The 20,128-nt window shown below is 38.3% G+C and overlaps 1 protein-coding gene across 1 annotated transcript; it reads left to right on the forward strand.

The window, feature by feature from the left end:
• The first annotated feature begins 9,499 nt into the window (after positions 1–9,499).
• On the forward strand, positions 9,500–19,365 carry kbtbd8 (kelch repeat and BTB (POZ) domain containing 8). The gene is made up of 5 exons (XM_015385309.1): positions 9,500–9,515; positions 15,235–15,442; positions 15,549–15,855; positions 15,963–16,782; positions 16,855–19,365. Exons 1-5 carry the CDS (start codon positions 9,500–9,502, stop codon positions 17,316–17,318), a joined length of 1,815 nt encoding a protein of 604 aa, XP_015240795.1. The 3' UTR covers positions 17,319–19,365.
• Positions 19,366–20,128: the final 763 nt, after the last annotated feature.

Consider the following 20,128-nt stretch of genomic DNA (forward strand, 5'->3'; position numbering starts at 1 on the left):
CCTATTTCATTGTCTTGCAATTTAACAGCTTCCAAGTTGCTGACAACAATCAGCATTTAGACATAATCACAGAATTACAAATTTAAAAAAGATCCAGCCTTTCAATAATGAAATGTTAACATTCCTAATGTTTTCTAAAGTTTTCATAATAGGCCAAATACACCTAATAAAAGCAGAAAGAAGATTTTTCTGTATCTGGGGGTAAGCGGCCATAGAGTTTGTCATCTGTTTCTATACATTATCTGGATGATATATGGGAATAGATGGGAAAAAGCGCCTCTAATTTATTTGTTTGTGGCCTTTGAGTTCTGTGGGATGAATTATTGTAATTGCATACAATGGAAATAATAATAAATCTTCCGCTCAGCGTTCCATGACAAGGAGATTCTGTGCAAGATAAGGGGGGAAAGTAGAAACTGGAGCTATCAGGTGATGGCTTTCATTGTTTCAAAAAGGGACATCAGGAGGAATGGATAATCAGAAACCAGAGCTATCATCAAATAACAGCAGCTCCAGGAAGGCTTTTTTTTTTCTTTGATTCAGCTGCAGCGTAGGTCCAATTTCACAGGCCACACTGAGGCTGAATGGGAAGAAATTGGCAAAAAAATGTGAAATCGATCGCTAAGATTGCAGCTGTACTTTTATTTGTCTCTTCTTCTGTCATTTTACAGCGTTACGCAGCGTTAGAGCACATTTCAAGCCTACACAGGACTGATGATAGCGCTGCAAAAAAAAGCGGTACACTCTGGTTGGAAGCAAGCTTCTGCTGCTTGATGAAATGGTAAATGGGTAATCTGAATTTACTGATGGGTTTTGACTTTGTGCTTTTATATCGAATGTATCAAACTTTTAGCAAAATGAAAACCGATAATATATATACGGTACCCTGTTTAATATTGGTGCTCCTCTTTTGAACTAGCTGCAACATATTTAAACAACAGATAGTTTGTTTACTCATTATTGCTGTTTGATAATAAATATATTTTTTTAACCTTGGATAATCATAAAACATATGTTTTAAAATAAACAATTGCTTGGCAGCTTTCTGTTTTTGAACATTTCTTTATATCAGTAGAAATAGTGTAGAAAAGGGATCAGCAATTTTTAAAAATCAAGAAGCCATTTTGCCTAAAGTCCAACCAAATAAAAGTTGTTTTTTCTTTAGAGAAAAAAACAAAACTTTTTTATTTTTTAAGTATCTATTATAGGATATCTGCTGCCATTTTAAACAACCAAAAGGTTTATTTGTATTTTAGATTTTTAAAATAAGGAACAACATAAAACATTTCATAAAGAGGAAGCATTGATTCTGTAGGATGTCAACATTTGTAAAAAAAAAAAAATNAATACTATCTGTAAAATTATCTATGTAAACAAACCTCATCACTTGAGAAGGTAGGTGATGCGGACGTCGTGGAAGACATTTTGTCCCGTAACGCTCGCCGTACTGTTGGGGGGGAGAAGCTGTGGGGGGGAGATGTTCATGTTACTGCGGTCTGCAGTCTGGACGTCAGATGTCGCTGAAAATTACACACTGTAGCTTTAAATGTTGTGCGCAAATGTTCTTTAAAAAAACTTCTAAAGCTCCTAAGCCTGGTACTTGTTATTATACTACAATAAAGCCATTCGTTGGTTCATTATTTCTGCCATTATGAAGTGCAATAGCAGAAGGTCCAAAGAGCCATTTGAGGCTCTAGAGCAGCCAGTTTCAGACCCCTAGTTTACATTTTTACATTTCAGCAAAAATAAATGTAATTTCAGCTAAGTGCAGAGAACCTTAAAAAATCTTTGTTACCATCAAAAAGCTGTAGAATATGGAATAGAGATGAGGTTATCAAGTCTAACAACATTGCACCCACAGCAAATCATGGTGGTGGTATCATGAGGTTTTTTGCTGCAGATACATTGAACAATGTATGTAAAAGGAGAAGGAATACTCACATCATCTTTAACTGAACTTAGCAGCTTGATGGTTGAAACTTGGCAACAGTCTGGAAGCACATGTCAATATGGACAAAGCATTAGTTTGAATTCATTTAAGAACTGTGCTTTAAAGGTTGGGTCACTGCTAAATTACTTGGAGGTTTGGTTATCAGGGGTGTATTTATGGCATATTTTGACAAAATCATCAAAACTAAATCATTACAACTTCATATCGTATTCATAGTCAACTGATGATAAAAGATAAAGGTTAAAAGAAATGTAAAATGTCCTAAATCAATATAATTTATGCTCATGATGAGCAAACTGCTACTTACACTTTGTGTGCTCAAATTACTGATCTCTATTTCTTCACTGGATTGGTGATAGACCGAAAAAACTGAAGTCACCTGCCGACATCTTGGTACTCCCCACTTTTACAGAGTCGCACCATAAAAATGCTTGTAATGTAATGTGGTTACCATAACAATGTAATCAATACATGTATATGTCACATGTACATCTTCAATTTAGCACGTGATGGGAAACGGATGGATGGATTTGTATAATATGTTTTATTACATGATTTTTAAAGCTCATGGACTTCATACTGAATATGCAATGTGATGTGCCTGTTTTTTACGATAAAAATACAGTGATCTACTGATGCTATTGGGTGTGTTGGACTAGTGGTTAGAGCAGTGCACTTGTGCTCTGAGAAGGTTTCAAGTACCCGGTTCGATCCCCACCGCCTCCACTCTGGGTCCCTGAGCAAGACCCTTAACCCCACACTGCTCTGCGGGCGCCGCACAATGGCAGCCCACTGCTCCCCAAAGGGATGGGTTAAATGCACAGCTACATTTCTCCAATGTGAGATCAATAAAGTTAAATTATTATTAATATTATATATGAAAAAGCAAGTGTGTGTCAAAGTGATGACTTTATCGTTGTTTTAAAAGTCTTAAACCCCCCTGTAAATGAGAACATCATCATTATTTGATGCTTTAGCGCACATGTTGTTTACATTCTGACCTGTCTAATTAGGGAGTACCAATATGGCGGCTGGTGACTTCACAGCACCGTGTACTATCGACGGCCAATCAGCAATCCAGTGAATAAATAGAGATTAACGGTTCAAATAGACACAGTATAAACTTGAATACTCTTTCTGCCTATATTTAAAATAAGCATGAAAATTACATCTAAAATACAACTTGGCACCAACAACTGTACAGCAGCGGCCTTGTTCTGCGACTTTTCAGCCATCACCCGAGCCCCCACTCTACAGTAGCTCCACAGGGACTTACCTAAGAAATGAGCTGGACCTCATCATGTCTTTACGGCAGCCTGTGTTCACTCTCTGTGGTAACAAATCATTTCTATTACAGCTTTGGGTTTCAGCTCATACATGTGACACAACCTCAGGATGTTTCTCAAACTTATCTTAGTTTTCCCTGGTACGTGTTTAGCTATAGACACTTAGTATTCATTGGATGCGGTTGGTGTTGTGTTCTGACAATGGCATTGTCAGACGGGCCTTTGTAATTCTCCCGCAAACCTATTAATGAATGAATTCCAATTACAAGTAAAAAGTGATTAAATAACAGTGCTTCAGCACCCGGGGATTACACCGCAATCAAAGTGTTCAATAAACAGCAATTAGTCCATTTCTCTTGACAGCGTGCGGTTTGCAGGTGCTGCCATATGAATGTGAAATGACCCACTGCAGCAAAGTCCCAACTCAGACAGACAATTCAAATAGTAATGAATTATTGTCTGCCCATCTCAACGGGAGCATTGAATTGTTCCTCTACCTTGTGTGGGAAGGAGAGCCTGAAATGTGTCATCTAGATAATAACACTCATTTTAAATCCAGTTTTACTTTGTTTGTCCATGAACAACTCTAACAAAATGTCCTTTTGATCGACAGAACTTATCTTTTTTTAAAGAACAAAAGGAAGGAGTTGATAATTAACCAGTGGAACAAATCTTTATGAGTAAATTCAATTAATTGATTTACATTCCAAAGGTAATAATTTATGATTATATTATATTATGGTTAAGTTTAATGTGCATTTCTTTTTGAATTATCTCTAGAGAGAGACCACTGTCCCCTCAAGGGCCTGCGTTGAAAAGAAGGTATGGACAATTGATAAATAGATGACCCTGTGAGACCAGAAAAATGTTGAACAGCAAGAACTGCTGTCCATGTTTTGTGCTCATCCCAAAATGCAGGTTTTGATAGGTGAACAACTTGAGCTTCGAGACAAATCCTTAAACAGTGGAACAGGACAGATTACTCCTTACAAGCAAGAAAAAAAATGCTCTCTGCATTAAAAGTTTTTTGCCTGTGTTGGTCTTTCTACAGTCATGTTTATTTTACAGTTTTTCACCTCTCTGTAAACTGGCTACCATTTATCTTTTTTAAATTGAACATACTAATTTTTATCTGAATATGCCTTACTTTTTTTTACTTTCTGAAATGCATTTTTTTTTCTGAGACAATAGGTTGAGCCTTCCTTTAAGGGACAACCAAAATCTGATAAAGAGGGACCCACACTAATAATGTGGTGAAACTAGCTCAAGCAGGGAGTCAGACAGCAAAGGCAACTGTAGCTGTGAGCAATAGGTTTAAAATGGAAAAAAAGGCTTGCTTTTAAAGCAGCATTTACTTTTTGTGTCTGTGATATGACTAATCCCTCTCTTAAAATGATCATCCTACATGTTTAGCTACAATAAGTAGCTTTAACTTCAACTATATTGTGGCTAAACATGTGGGACAGTTTTCTTTATGTGTGCATCTGGGCCAAATGAAGAGATGGGAGCTGCGGATGGATTATGTATCTGTGTTTAGGCAGTTTTTAAATGCAGTTTTATGCACACAGAATGACTATTTGGAGAAAAAATACACTTAGTCTTCCCCGGCTTGGTTTGCTAGGGATCTTTTGGAGTGCAGGGGGTGATCCTAAACACCTTCTATGACTCTGTTGTGGCATCAGCCCTCTTCTATGGAGCTGTTTGCTGGAGCAGTGGCTTAACTGTAGCTGAGAGAAAGTGGCTGGATAAACTGATCAGGATGGCCAGCTCTGTGATTGGATGCTCTTTGGATTCAGTGCAGGAGGTGGGAAACAAAAAGATCCTAAAATTAACATCTCTGTTGGATAATGTTTCCCACCCCATGCATGAAGTTGTTGTAAAACTGTAGAGCTCCTTCAGTGACAAATTGCTGCACCCTAAATGCACCAGAGAGCGTTATCACAGATCCTTCCTCCCAGCAGCTGCAAGACTCTATACCCACTGTTCCCAACAACATCAATAAGTTGTTACATTCAGGCTGATTTTGATGATTAGATATTATGCTGCTGTCATTTTGCACATCTCTGATGTTGCTGCTATTTTCAAATATCCACTACTGTAAAAATGTCCATAGATGTATATTGGTTATTTATTCTCCAGGTGCACAGTATTTATATCACTATAACGCTTAACAGTACAGTATTTTATTGTTTATCTTTTAACTCTTCTCTATTATGTTATTCTTATACATTTTTTCTAAGGTCCACATTTGTACAGTATGACAATTTTTTCTAATATCTTTTTGCTGCTGTAAACACCAGAATTTCTCCCTTTATTATGGGACAATAAATTGATTTTCTGTTCTATTCTGCTATCAAGCAGCCTTCATGAGATGTTCAGGCAACCAGAGTATTTTCGTATCTATTTTCCAATGTCATGACAGTAAACTGTGGCTCAATCAAAAACAATACACTTTTGCACAAGACTGAAAAATGAAGCGAAATGACATCCAAAATATGATGAAAAAAAAAATTTGAATGATTATTATGAATGGAATTAACTAAAAAATATTATGAACATAAAAGCTTGCAAAAAAGATGGCAAAAAAGCCCATCAGCTGATTCAGGAATTTGGTGCCCCCTGAAAGACAATGATATTGCAGCAGTTTGTTAAGTGTCCTTGTCTCTACCACAGTCCCCAGAGGGTCCAGCTTCTTGCCAATCACAGAGCCGGCTCACCTCACCAGTTTGTCCAGTCTGGATGTGTCCTTCATGGATGTGCTGCTCCCCCAGCACACCACAGTGTAGAAGAGGATACTGGCAACCAACGACTGGTAGAACATCTAAAAGAAAGTACTTCCTGCTCGTGTCTTCCTGTGCAGGTCGTTGGTGTGTGTTGACAAGTCCAGTTTACTGCTGGAGTTTCTTTTTCTTAGTGTTGCATTGTAGTGACCAAATACCGATACCTGGCTGTGGAGTATTGGCCGATACCTTACCGATACCATCTGTTTGGAATTGATGTGTGTGCGTGTGTATATATGAAGAACTCCATACCACTTGGATGTAAAATAATTGCCATCAAGGCTTTGTCAAGCTGCTTGCCTAGCATTGGGAAGCAGGAAAAATACTAATACAAAGTGAATCCAGTAGAACTTTTTATTGCCTATCTGGAATGGGTGACAATAGTTGAATAAACTGTTGGCTCTCAAAATGGTATCGATACCCTATCTGTTGTTACATGGCAATACCAATGCCACCATTTTAGTGCTGGATCAGGGCTCTCCCCGATACTGGTATCAGTATCTGTGCAACACTGCTTTTTATATTTGAAATATATAGTGGAACATATTTCTTCTTCTTCTTGTGCCTCCCTCAGTCAAGGGCCCTTAGAATATTCCTAACCTTTCTTCCCCATACGGCACCACTGGTTAGGACATCAACAATACAATTTTTGTAGTTAATGCCCAGGGTAAGACATTTAAAGAACTTTCTAAGCCTTTTAAATCAGAAACCCCCCTTACCTTAAAGTAGGCTTTGTTAAATCAGCTGCCATCAGGTCCAAGTAACCTTAACCTGCAAGCTGACCTCGAGATAATAAAAGAGGCCTCCAAAAACCCTAGAAAGGGAACACATGCAGGACAGACAGCAAACTCTTACAGCTGTTGATTTTAAAGTGCCTACATTTCAAACAATGACGGACAGACTAGATGTTAGGGTTGTGGTGCCCTTAGCTGTAAACCACGGTGATTTTATTTTTGTCTAACAAGAAAAAATATATATATTTCTGATGTTTTAAATCATATATAAATATTTAATTAAAATATGTTAACATTCATTTTAAAAGAGGATTTCACACAAACCTTATAGATTAGATGGAATTATATACAACATACTGTCTGTCAGTTACAAATACTTAGTTTCATATGAGGGTAGAGATATATTCAGTAAGTTTCAACCATTCACATCAGACTGTGGGATAATTAGATAGAATAGGGATTCATTTATATGATTATTGGCAGGTTTATTCACACATTAACTACTTGTTTTAAGTACATTCATATCATTCAGATTATTTTCACATCTATAGTTTTTACACTTCATACAATTTTCTTTATTTTTCACATACCCGGTAATTGTAAACAATTATCTGTGTTAAATGATGTTTGTTTTTTTAATTCATGAAAAGATCTTGCCTACCTAACTATTGCCGTAGGTACTGAACTGATAAAGCGATATAAGTGTAATAACCATACTGATAATGGTCACGGCTGAAATTATTCTCTGGTGCTGGTATCAGAACATCTTTCTAATGATCCTTTATCATCTTGGCATAAAGAAGCATATGATAATGAGGTTCTTCTTTTTTTGTTTAAAGGATAAAAATGGAGCATAGAACACTATAGACCTATAAAATTGGAACGCTATGCCTAATTTGATAACAGAATTAAGCGAAAGAGAATAGAAGTGGTCGATAACAGTAGTATCAGTCAGGATTTAGTAAAGGACTGTTAGCTAAAAGATACTAAATCTACTAGGAGGAAGGGGATGTATGACCTGTGACCACCTAAATACAAAAGGATCCAGGGTGTCTCAGTAAAATCCTGGCCTTAGCGTTGCCCTCTCTCCCCTAACCCACCTTTAATTTATAAGGCTTCTTGTTGCAACATGTGTTCCAGTAATAAACGACTTCTTTCTTTACTCCATAGTCCACTTCTTGCAGTCATTATTGGCACTTTCAGAAGTGGATGGGTACGAACGTGGACTCCCTGAAACTGCACGGTCTATCTGAAACAATGATATCTTCTTGGATCAAACCACAGTGTCCAGCTTTCACACTTCTTCTGCACCACTGTTCCATCCTCCCCCCTTGAGCATTTCTTTATTAAGATATTTTCATTTCTAGCAAAGATCACATTTACATTGAAACACTCAACTATTCTTGCCTTCCTTCTCTAAGCTTCAGCTTTACATTATAGTTAGTCTATCTCTTCGTTTTGAATTCCGACCGCGGGATGACACAACCTCCAGCGGAACAAGCGCAGCAGGTCAGATTCTAACTTCCTGTTCCACTGGTTTTCTTACTACCTGAAAACAAGTCAGGATTTTTTTTTAAGTTGAAAAATGTAAGACCCTTATTGGTTTACTGAAACCAAAATAAGAAAAATTGTTCTTATTACTTACAGCATATTACTATACAAACAGCCATATCATATAAAGACTTTGCTAATTAAACTTCAATTTTTCAAGTGTAAAAATCAAACTAAAGGTCAGAAATTCTCCTCTATCCATCCATCCATCATGCTTCATCCTGTGACAAAGCAGGGCAGGGCAACGCGGAGACAAGCAGGACAGAAATGATCATATACTAAAATGTAACCCTTTGTTCGCTTCATGCTTAAATGATCCTTATACACCCTGTTACCGCTTAACCGCTGATCTTGGACCATTTTTAGTAGGCCTTCCTACCAATGTGGACCAGATACATTACAGTAAAGCAATAGCTACGGTTATGTTTGAATTAAGTCTTATAGCCAGAAATATCTTGCTGTTGTCACACCCTCTTTCTCAAATCCCCAGACTTTTTGAATATTTCTGCTTCTAACAATCTGCAGGGAAATATGTTAACTTAGCAAATATTTCCAAACTGCACTGACCAATACCACGATGAGTATATGTTATGTTTAGACCGGCACACAGATAAAAAGAAACATATCATTGATACCTTGATTCATTTAAACAATCCTGATACATCACAGAGTAAATAATGAATTAAATTATCTTTTTTTTTTTAAATGTCCTCCTGACGAATATCAGTTGCATTCAGAACTTTGTAAACAGCTTAATTTCCCTAATTTCTTGTCTTTATCTTTTTGACTCAATGAAAAAAATACTAACACATGTAAAGAGTTACCTCCATTCATTTGTTGCTGCTTAAATATGTAACCAATCCAAACTATATAAATAAATAACCATTAACAATTTAAATAAAGTTTTTCTCCCTTTCATTTTGCAGTTAATAAGATGCATCTTTCATTTTTAGCAGGCTAAGAGGTTAGATGTTTAATTACACAGCAGTGGGGGAAAAAAACTGTAGTCACCCACAATTAACTTTTCTTTCCTTTAGTTATGACAAACGGCATCTGATTGGCTGCCAGCTGAGGAGCTGTGCTGCGACTGGCTGAGAGCGGAGGAGCTGTGTTGCGATTGGTTGCTTCTTGTTTCCGTGGCTGGGATGTGAAGTCCCTGACGTTTGTCGGTCTGCTCTGAGACAGACTGGGGGGAGAATGGCTGCCAGTGGAGGTTAGCAAAGTCTTTATTGTTTTCTTCTCTAACCACATTAGAATGGTGCTTTTTAAAAGTTAAAGCATGTATGTTTAACAGCTTACGGAGTAGGACCCGTTGTGCAATTGATAGGTCGTGACATGTTGCGTGCTCGTTAGCGGAAGTCACGCTTCTTTAGGATACTCTTTAATAGTTGTTTGTCGTTTGCTACGTTGCTAACGTTAGCCGTGTGGCTAACTTTCGGCCGCCGGTTAGCTCGCTACCCACAGCTGATTGTGTAAACACTTGTTTGTGACTACAGACAGACATTAGTCAGGCTCCATTCGTCAATTTTAACATCAATTTCATTCGGTTTGCATCTTTTGATGCAGTTTTATACATTTTATGGTACATATATAGTTAGCAAATATACTTTTTGCCCCTCATAGCTCGCAATTTTGTGTCAAAGAATGCTTGCTAGCATTAGCTTTCTGCATACGTGTTGCTAAAAGTTAAACTCGCACGTCCAGCAGTTTAATTCGCAGATTAACCGGTATTTTATGTTGAAAACAAAGCGCTTCCTCTTGCCGTTTTTATATATTTCACCGTCTTAGATGTTGTCTCTACTCTTTGGAGGGAATAAAATAGCCCGAGCAGACGTCGGGCATTCAAGATGCTAACAAGTTAGCTACCACCTGGCGAGACAGTAGTTTCTATTCATCCACTGCCAGCCTTTTGTCCTGTCAAGGAGTTGGTGTTGCTCAACACGAGGTTTGTGGTGGAAAAAGTGTTTCTCTAAGTCTCGCTGAGTTGGCAAAGCCCTGGTAGCCGTCTGAGCCTCTCACACAGCCCTTACACATGTAATAATAGACATGTTGTAATTTGAAGTTTCTATTTTAGGGTAACACCACAAAATTACCTTGTTATGAGCTCATATTTCAACAACATGTCCTGATTTGGTTCTTGTTCCAAAGTTAGAAATAAACCTGAAACTTGCTTTGATTCTTCACCAATTAACTTTTAGTCCATTGACATTAAAGCCTTTTTAATTTAATAGTAACATTTACTTTAGGATTGAGTTCTAAAATTAAAGATGAAACCCAGAAACATGTTTTTAACGTTGAAAATATTCAGCTTTAAGAATTCCTTCCAATTAGAGCTGGGCGATATGAAGAAAACCTAATATTGTATATTTGGGCTAAATTCGCGATACACTTTGTTTATATATCATGAAGTGTTTAAATTACATTAAAAACAATAGACTGCATAAAATTTTATACTCATTGAAACTGACATGCAAATATTTTGGTTTCAGTTTTAAAATAATTAATTCTAACCAGCTCGAAGTGGGGTGTCATTATTATATGTTCACAGCGCACGTAATCTCAGCAGCAAAAAAGCACCTGCTGCTTCATTTTTGATGCTTGTACACATTAAGGTCAGAAGCACCTGAAGAGCATTTTTGATGCTCCTTAAGGGCATCCAGTAAAGTGTGTGCAGATGTGTCAAGATGCTGCAGGACCTTTTCATGTGTCAATCATCTATTTTATTTATTTTTTTGTCTGATTTGACAGAAAATCATGTCGGACAAGTCGTGGAGTTTAGCGCTCATTGAAAGACAATGGGGATGATCACACCCGATGTGATTTTATGCAACAGGGCTTGTGTAGCTCCCACTGAGATTGACCCCCAGGTCTATCTTATTTGGAAGAGAGACTCGGTTACAAAGTGAGACACGTCCACTTTGGAGGGAAAATACGAAATAAAATCTGTTAATTACATTGGAAAAAGAGTCAGTTTTGGGAGTCGCACATCGTGTATATCACAAGTGGGACAGACTCATGCAAAAACAATGAATGAAAGAAGGAAAAAAAAATACTTTACCCACGATAGGAGTTCAGGAGGACAGAAAACAGATAAAGTAGTGGGGGGCAGAAAGCACAGTTTATCAAACTTCTCAGGTGGGGGAAAAAAAACTTAGGCTTAGAAAAAAACGGAATAGTAAAGTAGTGATCCTCTTTGAGCCTCACAAAAAATGAGGGGCCGACAGAGCAGGTTAGCACGGAGCATCTCTCACCTCTTTATGGAGAAAAAAAAGGACAGAAAAATGTATAAACTTCACAGATCTCTCTCTAAGAATCAGCTTTCACTGCCTCGGTCAGCATATAACCTGATCCATAGCATTTATTGCTGTGATTTTCTTTTCTTTAGACATAGGTCTCATGTTTAATATTGGCATATGAACATTATCTAATCTGGCTGAGATACTTCAGACTCTCTTTGCTTTATAGAATGTGCCTGTTTTTTTTATTATTTTCTTTTTTCATAATTTATCCAAGTCAAATATGGAAAATTGTTTTGATTTATGTATAGCACAGAGACAGAAGTGAAAAAAATCTGAGCAGATCTGCCCACCCTGCCTAGTCGGTGCCTCTCTATATGCAGTCAGTGTGACATGGAGAAATATCGGATCAGAGATAGAAAATTCGTACCCAAACAGTGTGTTCTGTGCTTAACTCAGCTGCTTCTGCTGCCCAAAGCGTGTTGGCTGTGAACGTAGCATTAGTTATTTAACAAGATCCCAGCAACTAATCGGGAAACAAAGCAAAAACACACAATACTAAATAGAAAGTAAATTAAAAAGGGCTCTTTGATGCATTGACCTTAAATTAAAAAAACAAAGTACTGTCCAAAAATTAGAGCATTATCTGAGCATCTCAAAACTATTTAATTGATTTTTATGTCCTGGGAATTTTAAAGAAGCATAAATTTGGTAAATTTCAGAAAACTGTCCAGTTTAGAAAATGGCTGCATAACCTAAGAACAAGACCACATCTAATCACAGGTATTGGGGCATCAAAAAAACCTTCCAGTAACGATTGCTCTTTGTGTTTGATTGGAAACACCAAACAGTGTGGTGCAATGTAAAGTCAGGGAAAGATACGGCTCATAGGTGCGGCTTGCCAACAGATCCGTAGTTATTGAGGAGGTCACGTTGGTCAGCTCCTGGGATATATTTCCTCCTATTGAAAGATACAGTTCTGGTAATGCATATTCTTGGAAAAAATTGCGACTGGGCCTGTCGTATTTGGGATCACGTGTCATTATTAGGTTTTTGAATCTGTTTTTTCCACAACACCGACAGGATCCATGTCTTTGGTGATATATTGTTACTACATCTGGGATTTCCCTCCATCTATACCTTTTTTTTGTTGTGAAGTCAAGTTTAACCTGTGCTTTTATTGTGAAATAGAATTGGATTGTTAGGGGTAATGGAAAGTCTGGAAGGCTGGTGAGTTACTAAATATTAAACAATAGTTCCAGCCACTAAATAAGGTACTCACTTGTTTAAATTGATGAAATACAATTTAATAAAACATGCATCTTTAATTTCCACACTTTTCGACTATCTTCATTTGTATCAAACCAGAAATTTTTCTTAATGTCTAAACCTTCATTTCTTATTAACAGAAACTGTTAGATACTTATTTTAGCTATCATGTTGATTTTCCTAACGGGTAGAGGAGAAACATATGTTGTTCAGTTTCTCTATATATTTGGACATGAATCCGATCACTCCCAGAACTTAAGATCGATCTTTGGAACATGCAAAAAGAAAAAATCTTAAGTATTAAAAACAATAACTTTTAAAATCTTTGGTATACTTTGATATGTATGATACATCAACGGAAACATAAATGCTCAAACATACGGTGTAACATTTTTAAGCGTTAGATGTGCTTTTGTTGAACAGAAATCACTTATGGTAAGGCTGAGGTATTTTAACAAATTAGACTATTTCTGGACATGTAAATTCATTAAGCTTCTGTTTTAGGGTCATACATTGAATTCAGCTGTAATGCTTCACAAGGATTTTCTCTTTAAAATATGACCTAACTGGATGAGGTGGAGAAAAGAGATGATTATCAGCCTGTATTTCTTTTTTTCTTCTCAGAGGGTATTGATTTGTTGAGTGGCAGCTTCAAGCCCTTCATCTCTCATCTGGAAACCTAACCTAAAAAGGTTAAGTTCCCAACATAGTTTATCATGGTAAATCAGTTTTTTTGGGATTTATTTTTTTTTGCGCCACTGGAAATTCTAAACCCAGGCGGAAGTTATATTTGGCTAATATTAGCGTTTTTGTTTTTTTTTCTTGCATCAGCTGATATGTGCATTAATTCACCGATTCATTAGTGCATTCAGCAGAAATGTCTCAAAATCACAAGAACAGCAATCTTTACCAATCTTTTGCAAAATCGATGTCTAGGGAATGAGATTGAATAGTTTTATAGTGACGCGCGTGATGTTCACATTCAAATGAGCAGGAAAGTTGCACTCAAGATTGCTTAAAGCCAGACAGTTAATGCAGCTCATGCATGTCTGCTGTGTCAAGCTTGCTCGAGTGAGGCTTCACTTTTTCACTTTTCACAAACAAGTTTGCACTTATGAGACAGTTTTGTTCACATCGCAAGTTTAAACTGTCTGATTTAGAAGTTTGCACTTTGTGTTTAATGTGACAGGAAAAAATAAAATACATGAGTATTTTGAAACAGTTGAACCACTTTTATTATTGTAAAAACTAATCGAATCCAAATTAATCGATTTAGAACTGTATGAATCAAAATTGAATCGATTCAGGACTTTGGCGAAAATACCCAGCCCTACTGCACATACACTACAGCAACTGGAAAACGAAATATGACGACAGATCTGAGCAAGTGAATGAAGGAGGAGTCAGAAAAGCTGTTTCCAAAGAGAAACAACACTGGACCAATAATATGGCGGCGGTTTAGATTTCACGCCGATGACGTCGGACAAAAGGCGGTCATTTGTAAGATATGCCCCAAAACCATTGCAGCAAAAGGCAGCAGTACCTAAACAAGTCATCCACTGCAAAATGAAGAATGTTGTAAAATCCGCATGTCAGCGTCTCCCTGCACACTAATTAAAACGTTAAATCAGCTGTAAAGCAGATGACGGCCTCGTCCTTTGAGAAGCATATATATATATGTATTTATACATGATTCTACCCAAGTATGTGGTGTTTCGATCAAACACATAAAGAGCAATTGTTGTTTAAATGTGCTTTAGATGCTCTTAATACCTGTGATGTGGTCTTGTTCAGAGATTTTTGCACATTTTCTAATCTTGGCAATGTTCTCAATTTTACAACTTTTTGTGCTCCTTTAAAATCCCCATCATTTAAAGATCAATGGAAATAGTTTGGAGATGCTCTGATAATGCTCTAATTTTTGGACAGTATTTTGACTTTTGTTTTCTTTTGTAATTTGAGTTAAAATTTTTTCAATCTGCATTTTTTTTTGTTATGCACAAAGGAGCCATTTTTATATTTTACATTTTATTTAGTATATTGCTTATTTTAGCATTGTTTCCTGTTTGGTTACTGGGATCTTGTTAAATACTAACTAGGTCTAATACTAACGAAAAAAACATAATGTGGCAGTATTATTTGTGGAAAGATTTGAGCTGGTAAAAATAATGTCTTAAATTTGAAACCAAAATATTCGATATGTCAGTTTGAATGAGTTTATCAGTGCAATTTAATGCACTCTATTGTTTCTGAAGGTAATTTAAACATATCGTGATGTATATCGTTTATTGTGATTAAAGCCAAATATATCATGGTATTACATTTTCCTGGTATCGCTCAGCCCTGATGCAAACCCCCTGATATGTTATGATGGTGGTTGTTATTTGTGAAGATGAATTAATTTTTGCTTTTTGTGTCATTATTCAGAGGTAGGCAAGCTGTTACAAGTACAAAATGGGACGCCTCCATCCACCAACTACAACGGGGTAGATGCTGTGCACGCCTGCAACATCCTTCAACAGCTCAAAGCCCTGTACGATGAAGCACAACTGACAGATATTGTCGTAGAAGTTGACCACGGCAAGACTTTCTCCTGCCACCGGAATGTTCTTGCAGCCATCAGTCCATACTTTAGGTACAAAAAATTTGAACGCATATATTAGTTTGCCGTCTTTCACTGCCTACCAAACCTCACTGTCATAAGGAAGAATTATCTCTTTCGTGTTTCTTGTCACCCTTAGGTCCATGTTCACCAGCGGCCTTACGGAGAGCAGCCAGCGTGAGGTCAGAATTGTGGGTGTGGAGTCCGAATCCATGCACCTCGTCCTTGACTATGCCTACACCTCCAGAGTCGTGCTCTCAGAGTCCAACGTTCAGGCCCTTTTCACTGCAGCCAGCATTTTCCAGATTCCTGCTCTGCAGGATCAGTGTGCCCAATTTATGATCAGCCGTCTTGACCCTCAAAACTGTATAGGGGTCTTCATGTTCGCAGATGCATATGGACATCAGGAGTTGAGGGAACGGTCACAGGATTACATCAGGAAGAAGGTCAGTTAAACATTTTAGGATAATTTAAATGCTTTATTCTACTAAAACTCTCCTTTTCAGTCAATGTTTTCATATGCAAGCTTAAACGTTTGCTTCTTTTTTGGTAGTTTCTGTGTGTTTCACTGGAGCAAGAATTTCTCCAGATGACCAAGGAGCAGCTGGTCAGCATTTTAAACAGTGATGACCTAAACGTGGAGAAGGAAGAACATGTCTACGAGAGCATCGTCCGCTGGCTCGAGCACGATCGACCTGGCCGCGAAGCCAATCTTGCAGAGGTTTTTTCTCAGTGCATTCGTCTGCCCTTGCTGGATGAGGCCTTTCTCAGTCGGATACCGGCCCCCTTTGCCGGCGCCCTGTCACTGTCCGAAGACCCAGTCGAGGTGAAAGCTCGTCTCAGCGGCACAAATGGTTGTTCACAGCGTCTGGGCATGACTGCGTCTGAGATGGTGATCTGCTTCGACGCAGCTCATAAACACTCAGGTAAGAAGCAGACGGTGCCTTGCCTGGACACAGCCGCTGGGAGGGTGTTCAAGCTCTGCAAGCCACCTAACGACCTCAGAGAGGTTGGCATCTTGGTGTCACCAGAGAACGACATCTACATTGCCGGCGGCTATCGACCAAGCAACAGTGAGGTTTGCATTGACCATCGAGCAGAGAGTGACTTCTGGCAATATGAGCATGCAGGAAACCGATGGCTTCCACGAGCGCCTCTGCTGAGGGCGAGGATAGGATGCAGACTGGTGCACTGTTGTGGGAAACTTTATGCCCTGGGAGGCAGAGTTTATGAAGGGGATGGACGAAATGCCTTGAAATCCGTAGAGTGCTATGATGCCAGAGACAACTGTTGGACGGCGGTCAGTCCTATGCCAGTTGCCATGGAGTTTCACAGTGCTGTAGAATATAAAGACCGGATCTATGTCCTCCAAGGTGAGTTTATAATGAAGAAATGTTCTAAAATGGTCATGCTCATCGCTTTAAAAAAACATTTCTCTTTTACAGGTGAATATTTCTTCTGCTATGATCCCCGTAAAGACTATTGGAGTCATCTAGCTCCAATGAGCGTCCCTCGGAGTCAGGGTCTGGCTGCCTTGTATAAGAACTGCATCTACTACATCGCTGGAATCTGCAGGAACCACCAACGCACCTTTACAGTGGAGCTCTATGACATAGAGAGTAACACATGGAGCCGAAAGAGAGAGCTGCCCTTTGACCAAGCTACAAGCCCATATATAAAGGCCATGTTGCTGCAGGGAAAGCTGCACCTGTTTGTTCGTGCCACGCAAGTCATGGTAGAGGAGCACGTGTTTCGCACCAGCCGCAAGAACTCCCTTTACCAGTACGACGACGAGGCAGATGCATGGACCAAAGTCTATGAGACCCCCGATCGTCTTTGGGATTTGGGTCGCCATTTTGAGTGTGTGGTGGCCAAACTTTACCCACAGTGTCTACAGAAAGTGCTTTGAGTTAAACCCTGTTTTATCAGGGGGGGTGGGGGTGCTGTTGGTCCTGCCTGCCTTGTGCCTGGTGTTATCTTGGCTTTTACACCAGCTGGACCATTTTTCTTTTCTGTTGAGTCTTAATTGGTTAAACTTTAGTTCAAGATGATCAAAAGTGGGGGTGCTTTTAAAGATTGCAGTATTTGCTTTTGTTCCTTTTATAGACGGCACCAACTACACACTGAAGCATGCTTAACAAAACCCTGCAACAAATCATAAGTGCAATTATCCTTTTTTCGCTTGCTGTTGAGCCATGTTTTTCTTTTGTTGTTTGAACTGTATAAAAGGTGATTTTATTTTCTCTTGAAGTTTGGCATGCTATTGAGGGTGTCCGTAAGATAAAATGCCTTCTAGATATAAGGATGCTATGTGTCACCATAAAGTAAAAATCTCTCTCTCTCTATATATATATAAATAGCTATATAAACTTTTCATACGGGTAAGGTGAGTACCATAGCTCAGTAGTTTGCTAACATTAAGTTTTTCCTTTACTTTTAATTTTTATTCTCTGTCCAGGCATCTCTTCTGCTCATTAGTTTTATTGTAATATGTGCTTGTGATTTACATTCTTGGTGTGTTTAAACCCGAAAGTGTGCCTGATAGTTTTAGGCATGGGCCGGTATCATAACCTCGAGTCGGTATTGTCTTCAAACTTTAAGCAAATTCTTTCAGACCCGCCTTTTTAAAATGAACTGTTATTGCTGCTGCAATTCAAGTTGCCATTACATTAATAGCGATATCTAGACCACGTTAACCAGATTTGACAGAATTACACACAAATATATACTGCCATCTGTAATATCAGTTAACAAGATATTTTGGCACAGAATATCAGACCTCTATATAGTTATATAATTATACCAAATGTCTGTTAGCAGGTTAATTATTCAGGTTGAGTTTTGGCGGAACCTTAATTCATCTGGTATATACCAATGACTCTAATGGCTTTAAATGAGCCTTATAAAACATTACACACCAGCTCATGTTGCAGCTTCCAGTGGTGCTTTTCGAATCTTTGTTTTAGTCCGAAGCATCGACAGGTGTCGTTTAATGCACATAATGCAAAGTACAGTTTTCAGATGGATTCATTTGGTTAGCAATAGGAAAATTAGCAATGTTTTAGCCAGTTGAAATGCGGTCCACAGCTTCAGCTAGGGGAAGAGTGGTGCCGCTGCATTGCTCTTTGCTACATGCAGCTGTATAAAGCAGCCACTTTCTCACACTAAAGGACTTGAGCCGGTAGGCAAGGCATAATAAACAATGGATCCTATAAGCCGTTTAAAGCCTTGGTATACCAGTGACCGGCCCATGCCTAGAACGTTTCACCCCCCTTCACAAGCATCAGCAGATAAAAACAACCTTTGCAACAAGAAATGGCTTCTTTTTTTTGGGATACCAATTGAATGCAGCTCACACTTCCCACTTCTTTGAGTTGGCATCCGTTGTGTGTCTTATGCAAAGATATTTTAAGTAAAGTCTTAGAGTATTCACTCTCCACATTGGAGATATAAGGACGGAGTCAAATTTTGTGCTAACACTAAGTGGCAAGTTCGTACCAACTAACAGATTTACCTCAGATTTATTTGAACCTGGAGAAAAGGGATGTTTTCAGGCTTTTTGTTTTTCTACGGAGCAGCTGTGTGAAAAGTTCAATTTGGCATTTGGATGTTAGATTGGCTTTGGCCTCATGTTATTATAATCTTATAGAACGTTGGAGAAAAAAAAATGCCATAAAAAGCTTTTGAGGTCTCGTCATAGTCGTTGTGGACATTGAAACTAATTTTGTGGTAGCAATAAATCAAGGAACTGTGATTAGGCTTTATTATCTTGTATTACCTTTAGTGCATTAATGTTTTTGTTTGCTTGTCTCGACTTGTGGGGAAAAATGGTAGTTCTAGTACCAGTAACTGTTTGGCTGTCGCATGGATGCAGAATTGAACCGATGTGTAATTTGGTGCACATTATGTGTGATGCCAATGTGCCTGTGGCTAAAAGAAAAGGGGAGCATCAGAATCAAAACCCACATCTCCAAAATGAAGAATATTCGAAATGCTAGCCCAGCATTGCACTGAATTACTATTCCCTTCGGTTGTCCTTAACTGCAAACTTTACGAAGTACCCTCTCAAACAAGACCCCACGCAAGGGTCTGGAGTTTGTGCCGTTTCATTTAAAGGCCATGAATCCGTCTTTTCACGCCATCGCTCGGCCACAAACTGTTGGTGCTGCTTTCTTTTGACAATCTTGTGTAAAAAGGAAACCACAATCGACTGGTCCTCCCTGTCAAAGTATGATTTCCAGTGCTTGGCGTTTCTCATGCAGGTTTTGTTTTTTTTTTTCTTTTTTTTGTCATCTTTGCACTGCACGTCTTTGGCATAACCACAGAGAGTGCCCCTCTATTTTATAAAAGGTTTCAGCAAATGTAAAGATATATAGCAATCAATAAGGTTTACATGGGAATAAATCTTTAATGAGTCACATTCAGCAAGGACTTGAGGATATATTAACTTCTCTGAGAGAAGACCCACTCTGAAAGACTTAAAGCTGATTTTAATCACCCGGCTTGAACAATAACCTCCTTTAGATACTCCTCACACTCCTGTGGTCTGAGCATCACCAACACAGCTCCTTAACGGCCATTTGAGAACCAGGAACGGAGAACTCTCAGGATTTCTACTGATAACACAGTACTGTATTTAATTTTGTTTTTGTGATGTGTAATATACTGTACTATAGGTTTGCTGTACTTGCACAGTTTTCTAAACTTATATTCAATTTC

This window comes from Cyprinodon variegatus, unplaced genomic scaffold (assembly GCF_000732505.1).
Source record: "Cyprinodon variegatus isolate N-32 unplaced genomic scaffold, C_variegatus-1.0 Scaffold335, whole genome shotgun sequence".
Lineage (NCBI taxonomy): Eukaryota > Metazoa > Chordata > Actinopteri > Cyprinodontiformes > Cyprinodontidae > Cyprinodon > Cyprinodon variegatus.

What these genes read in the sequence shown, in the direction of transcription:
- kbtbd8 (XM_015385309.1), top strand. An exon ending in AGGATTACATCAGGAAGAAG is followed by an intron (nt 15,856 to 15,962) that starts GTCAGTTAAACA and finishes CTTTTTTGGTAG; the next exon opens with TTTCTGTGTGTTTCACTGGA. An exon ending in CCGGATCTATGTCCTCCAAG is followed by an intron (nt 16,783 to 16,854) that starts GTGAGTTTATAA and finishes TCTCTTTTACAG; the next exon opens with GTGAATATTTCTTCTGCTAT.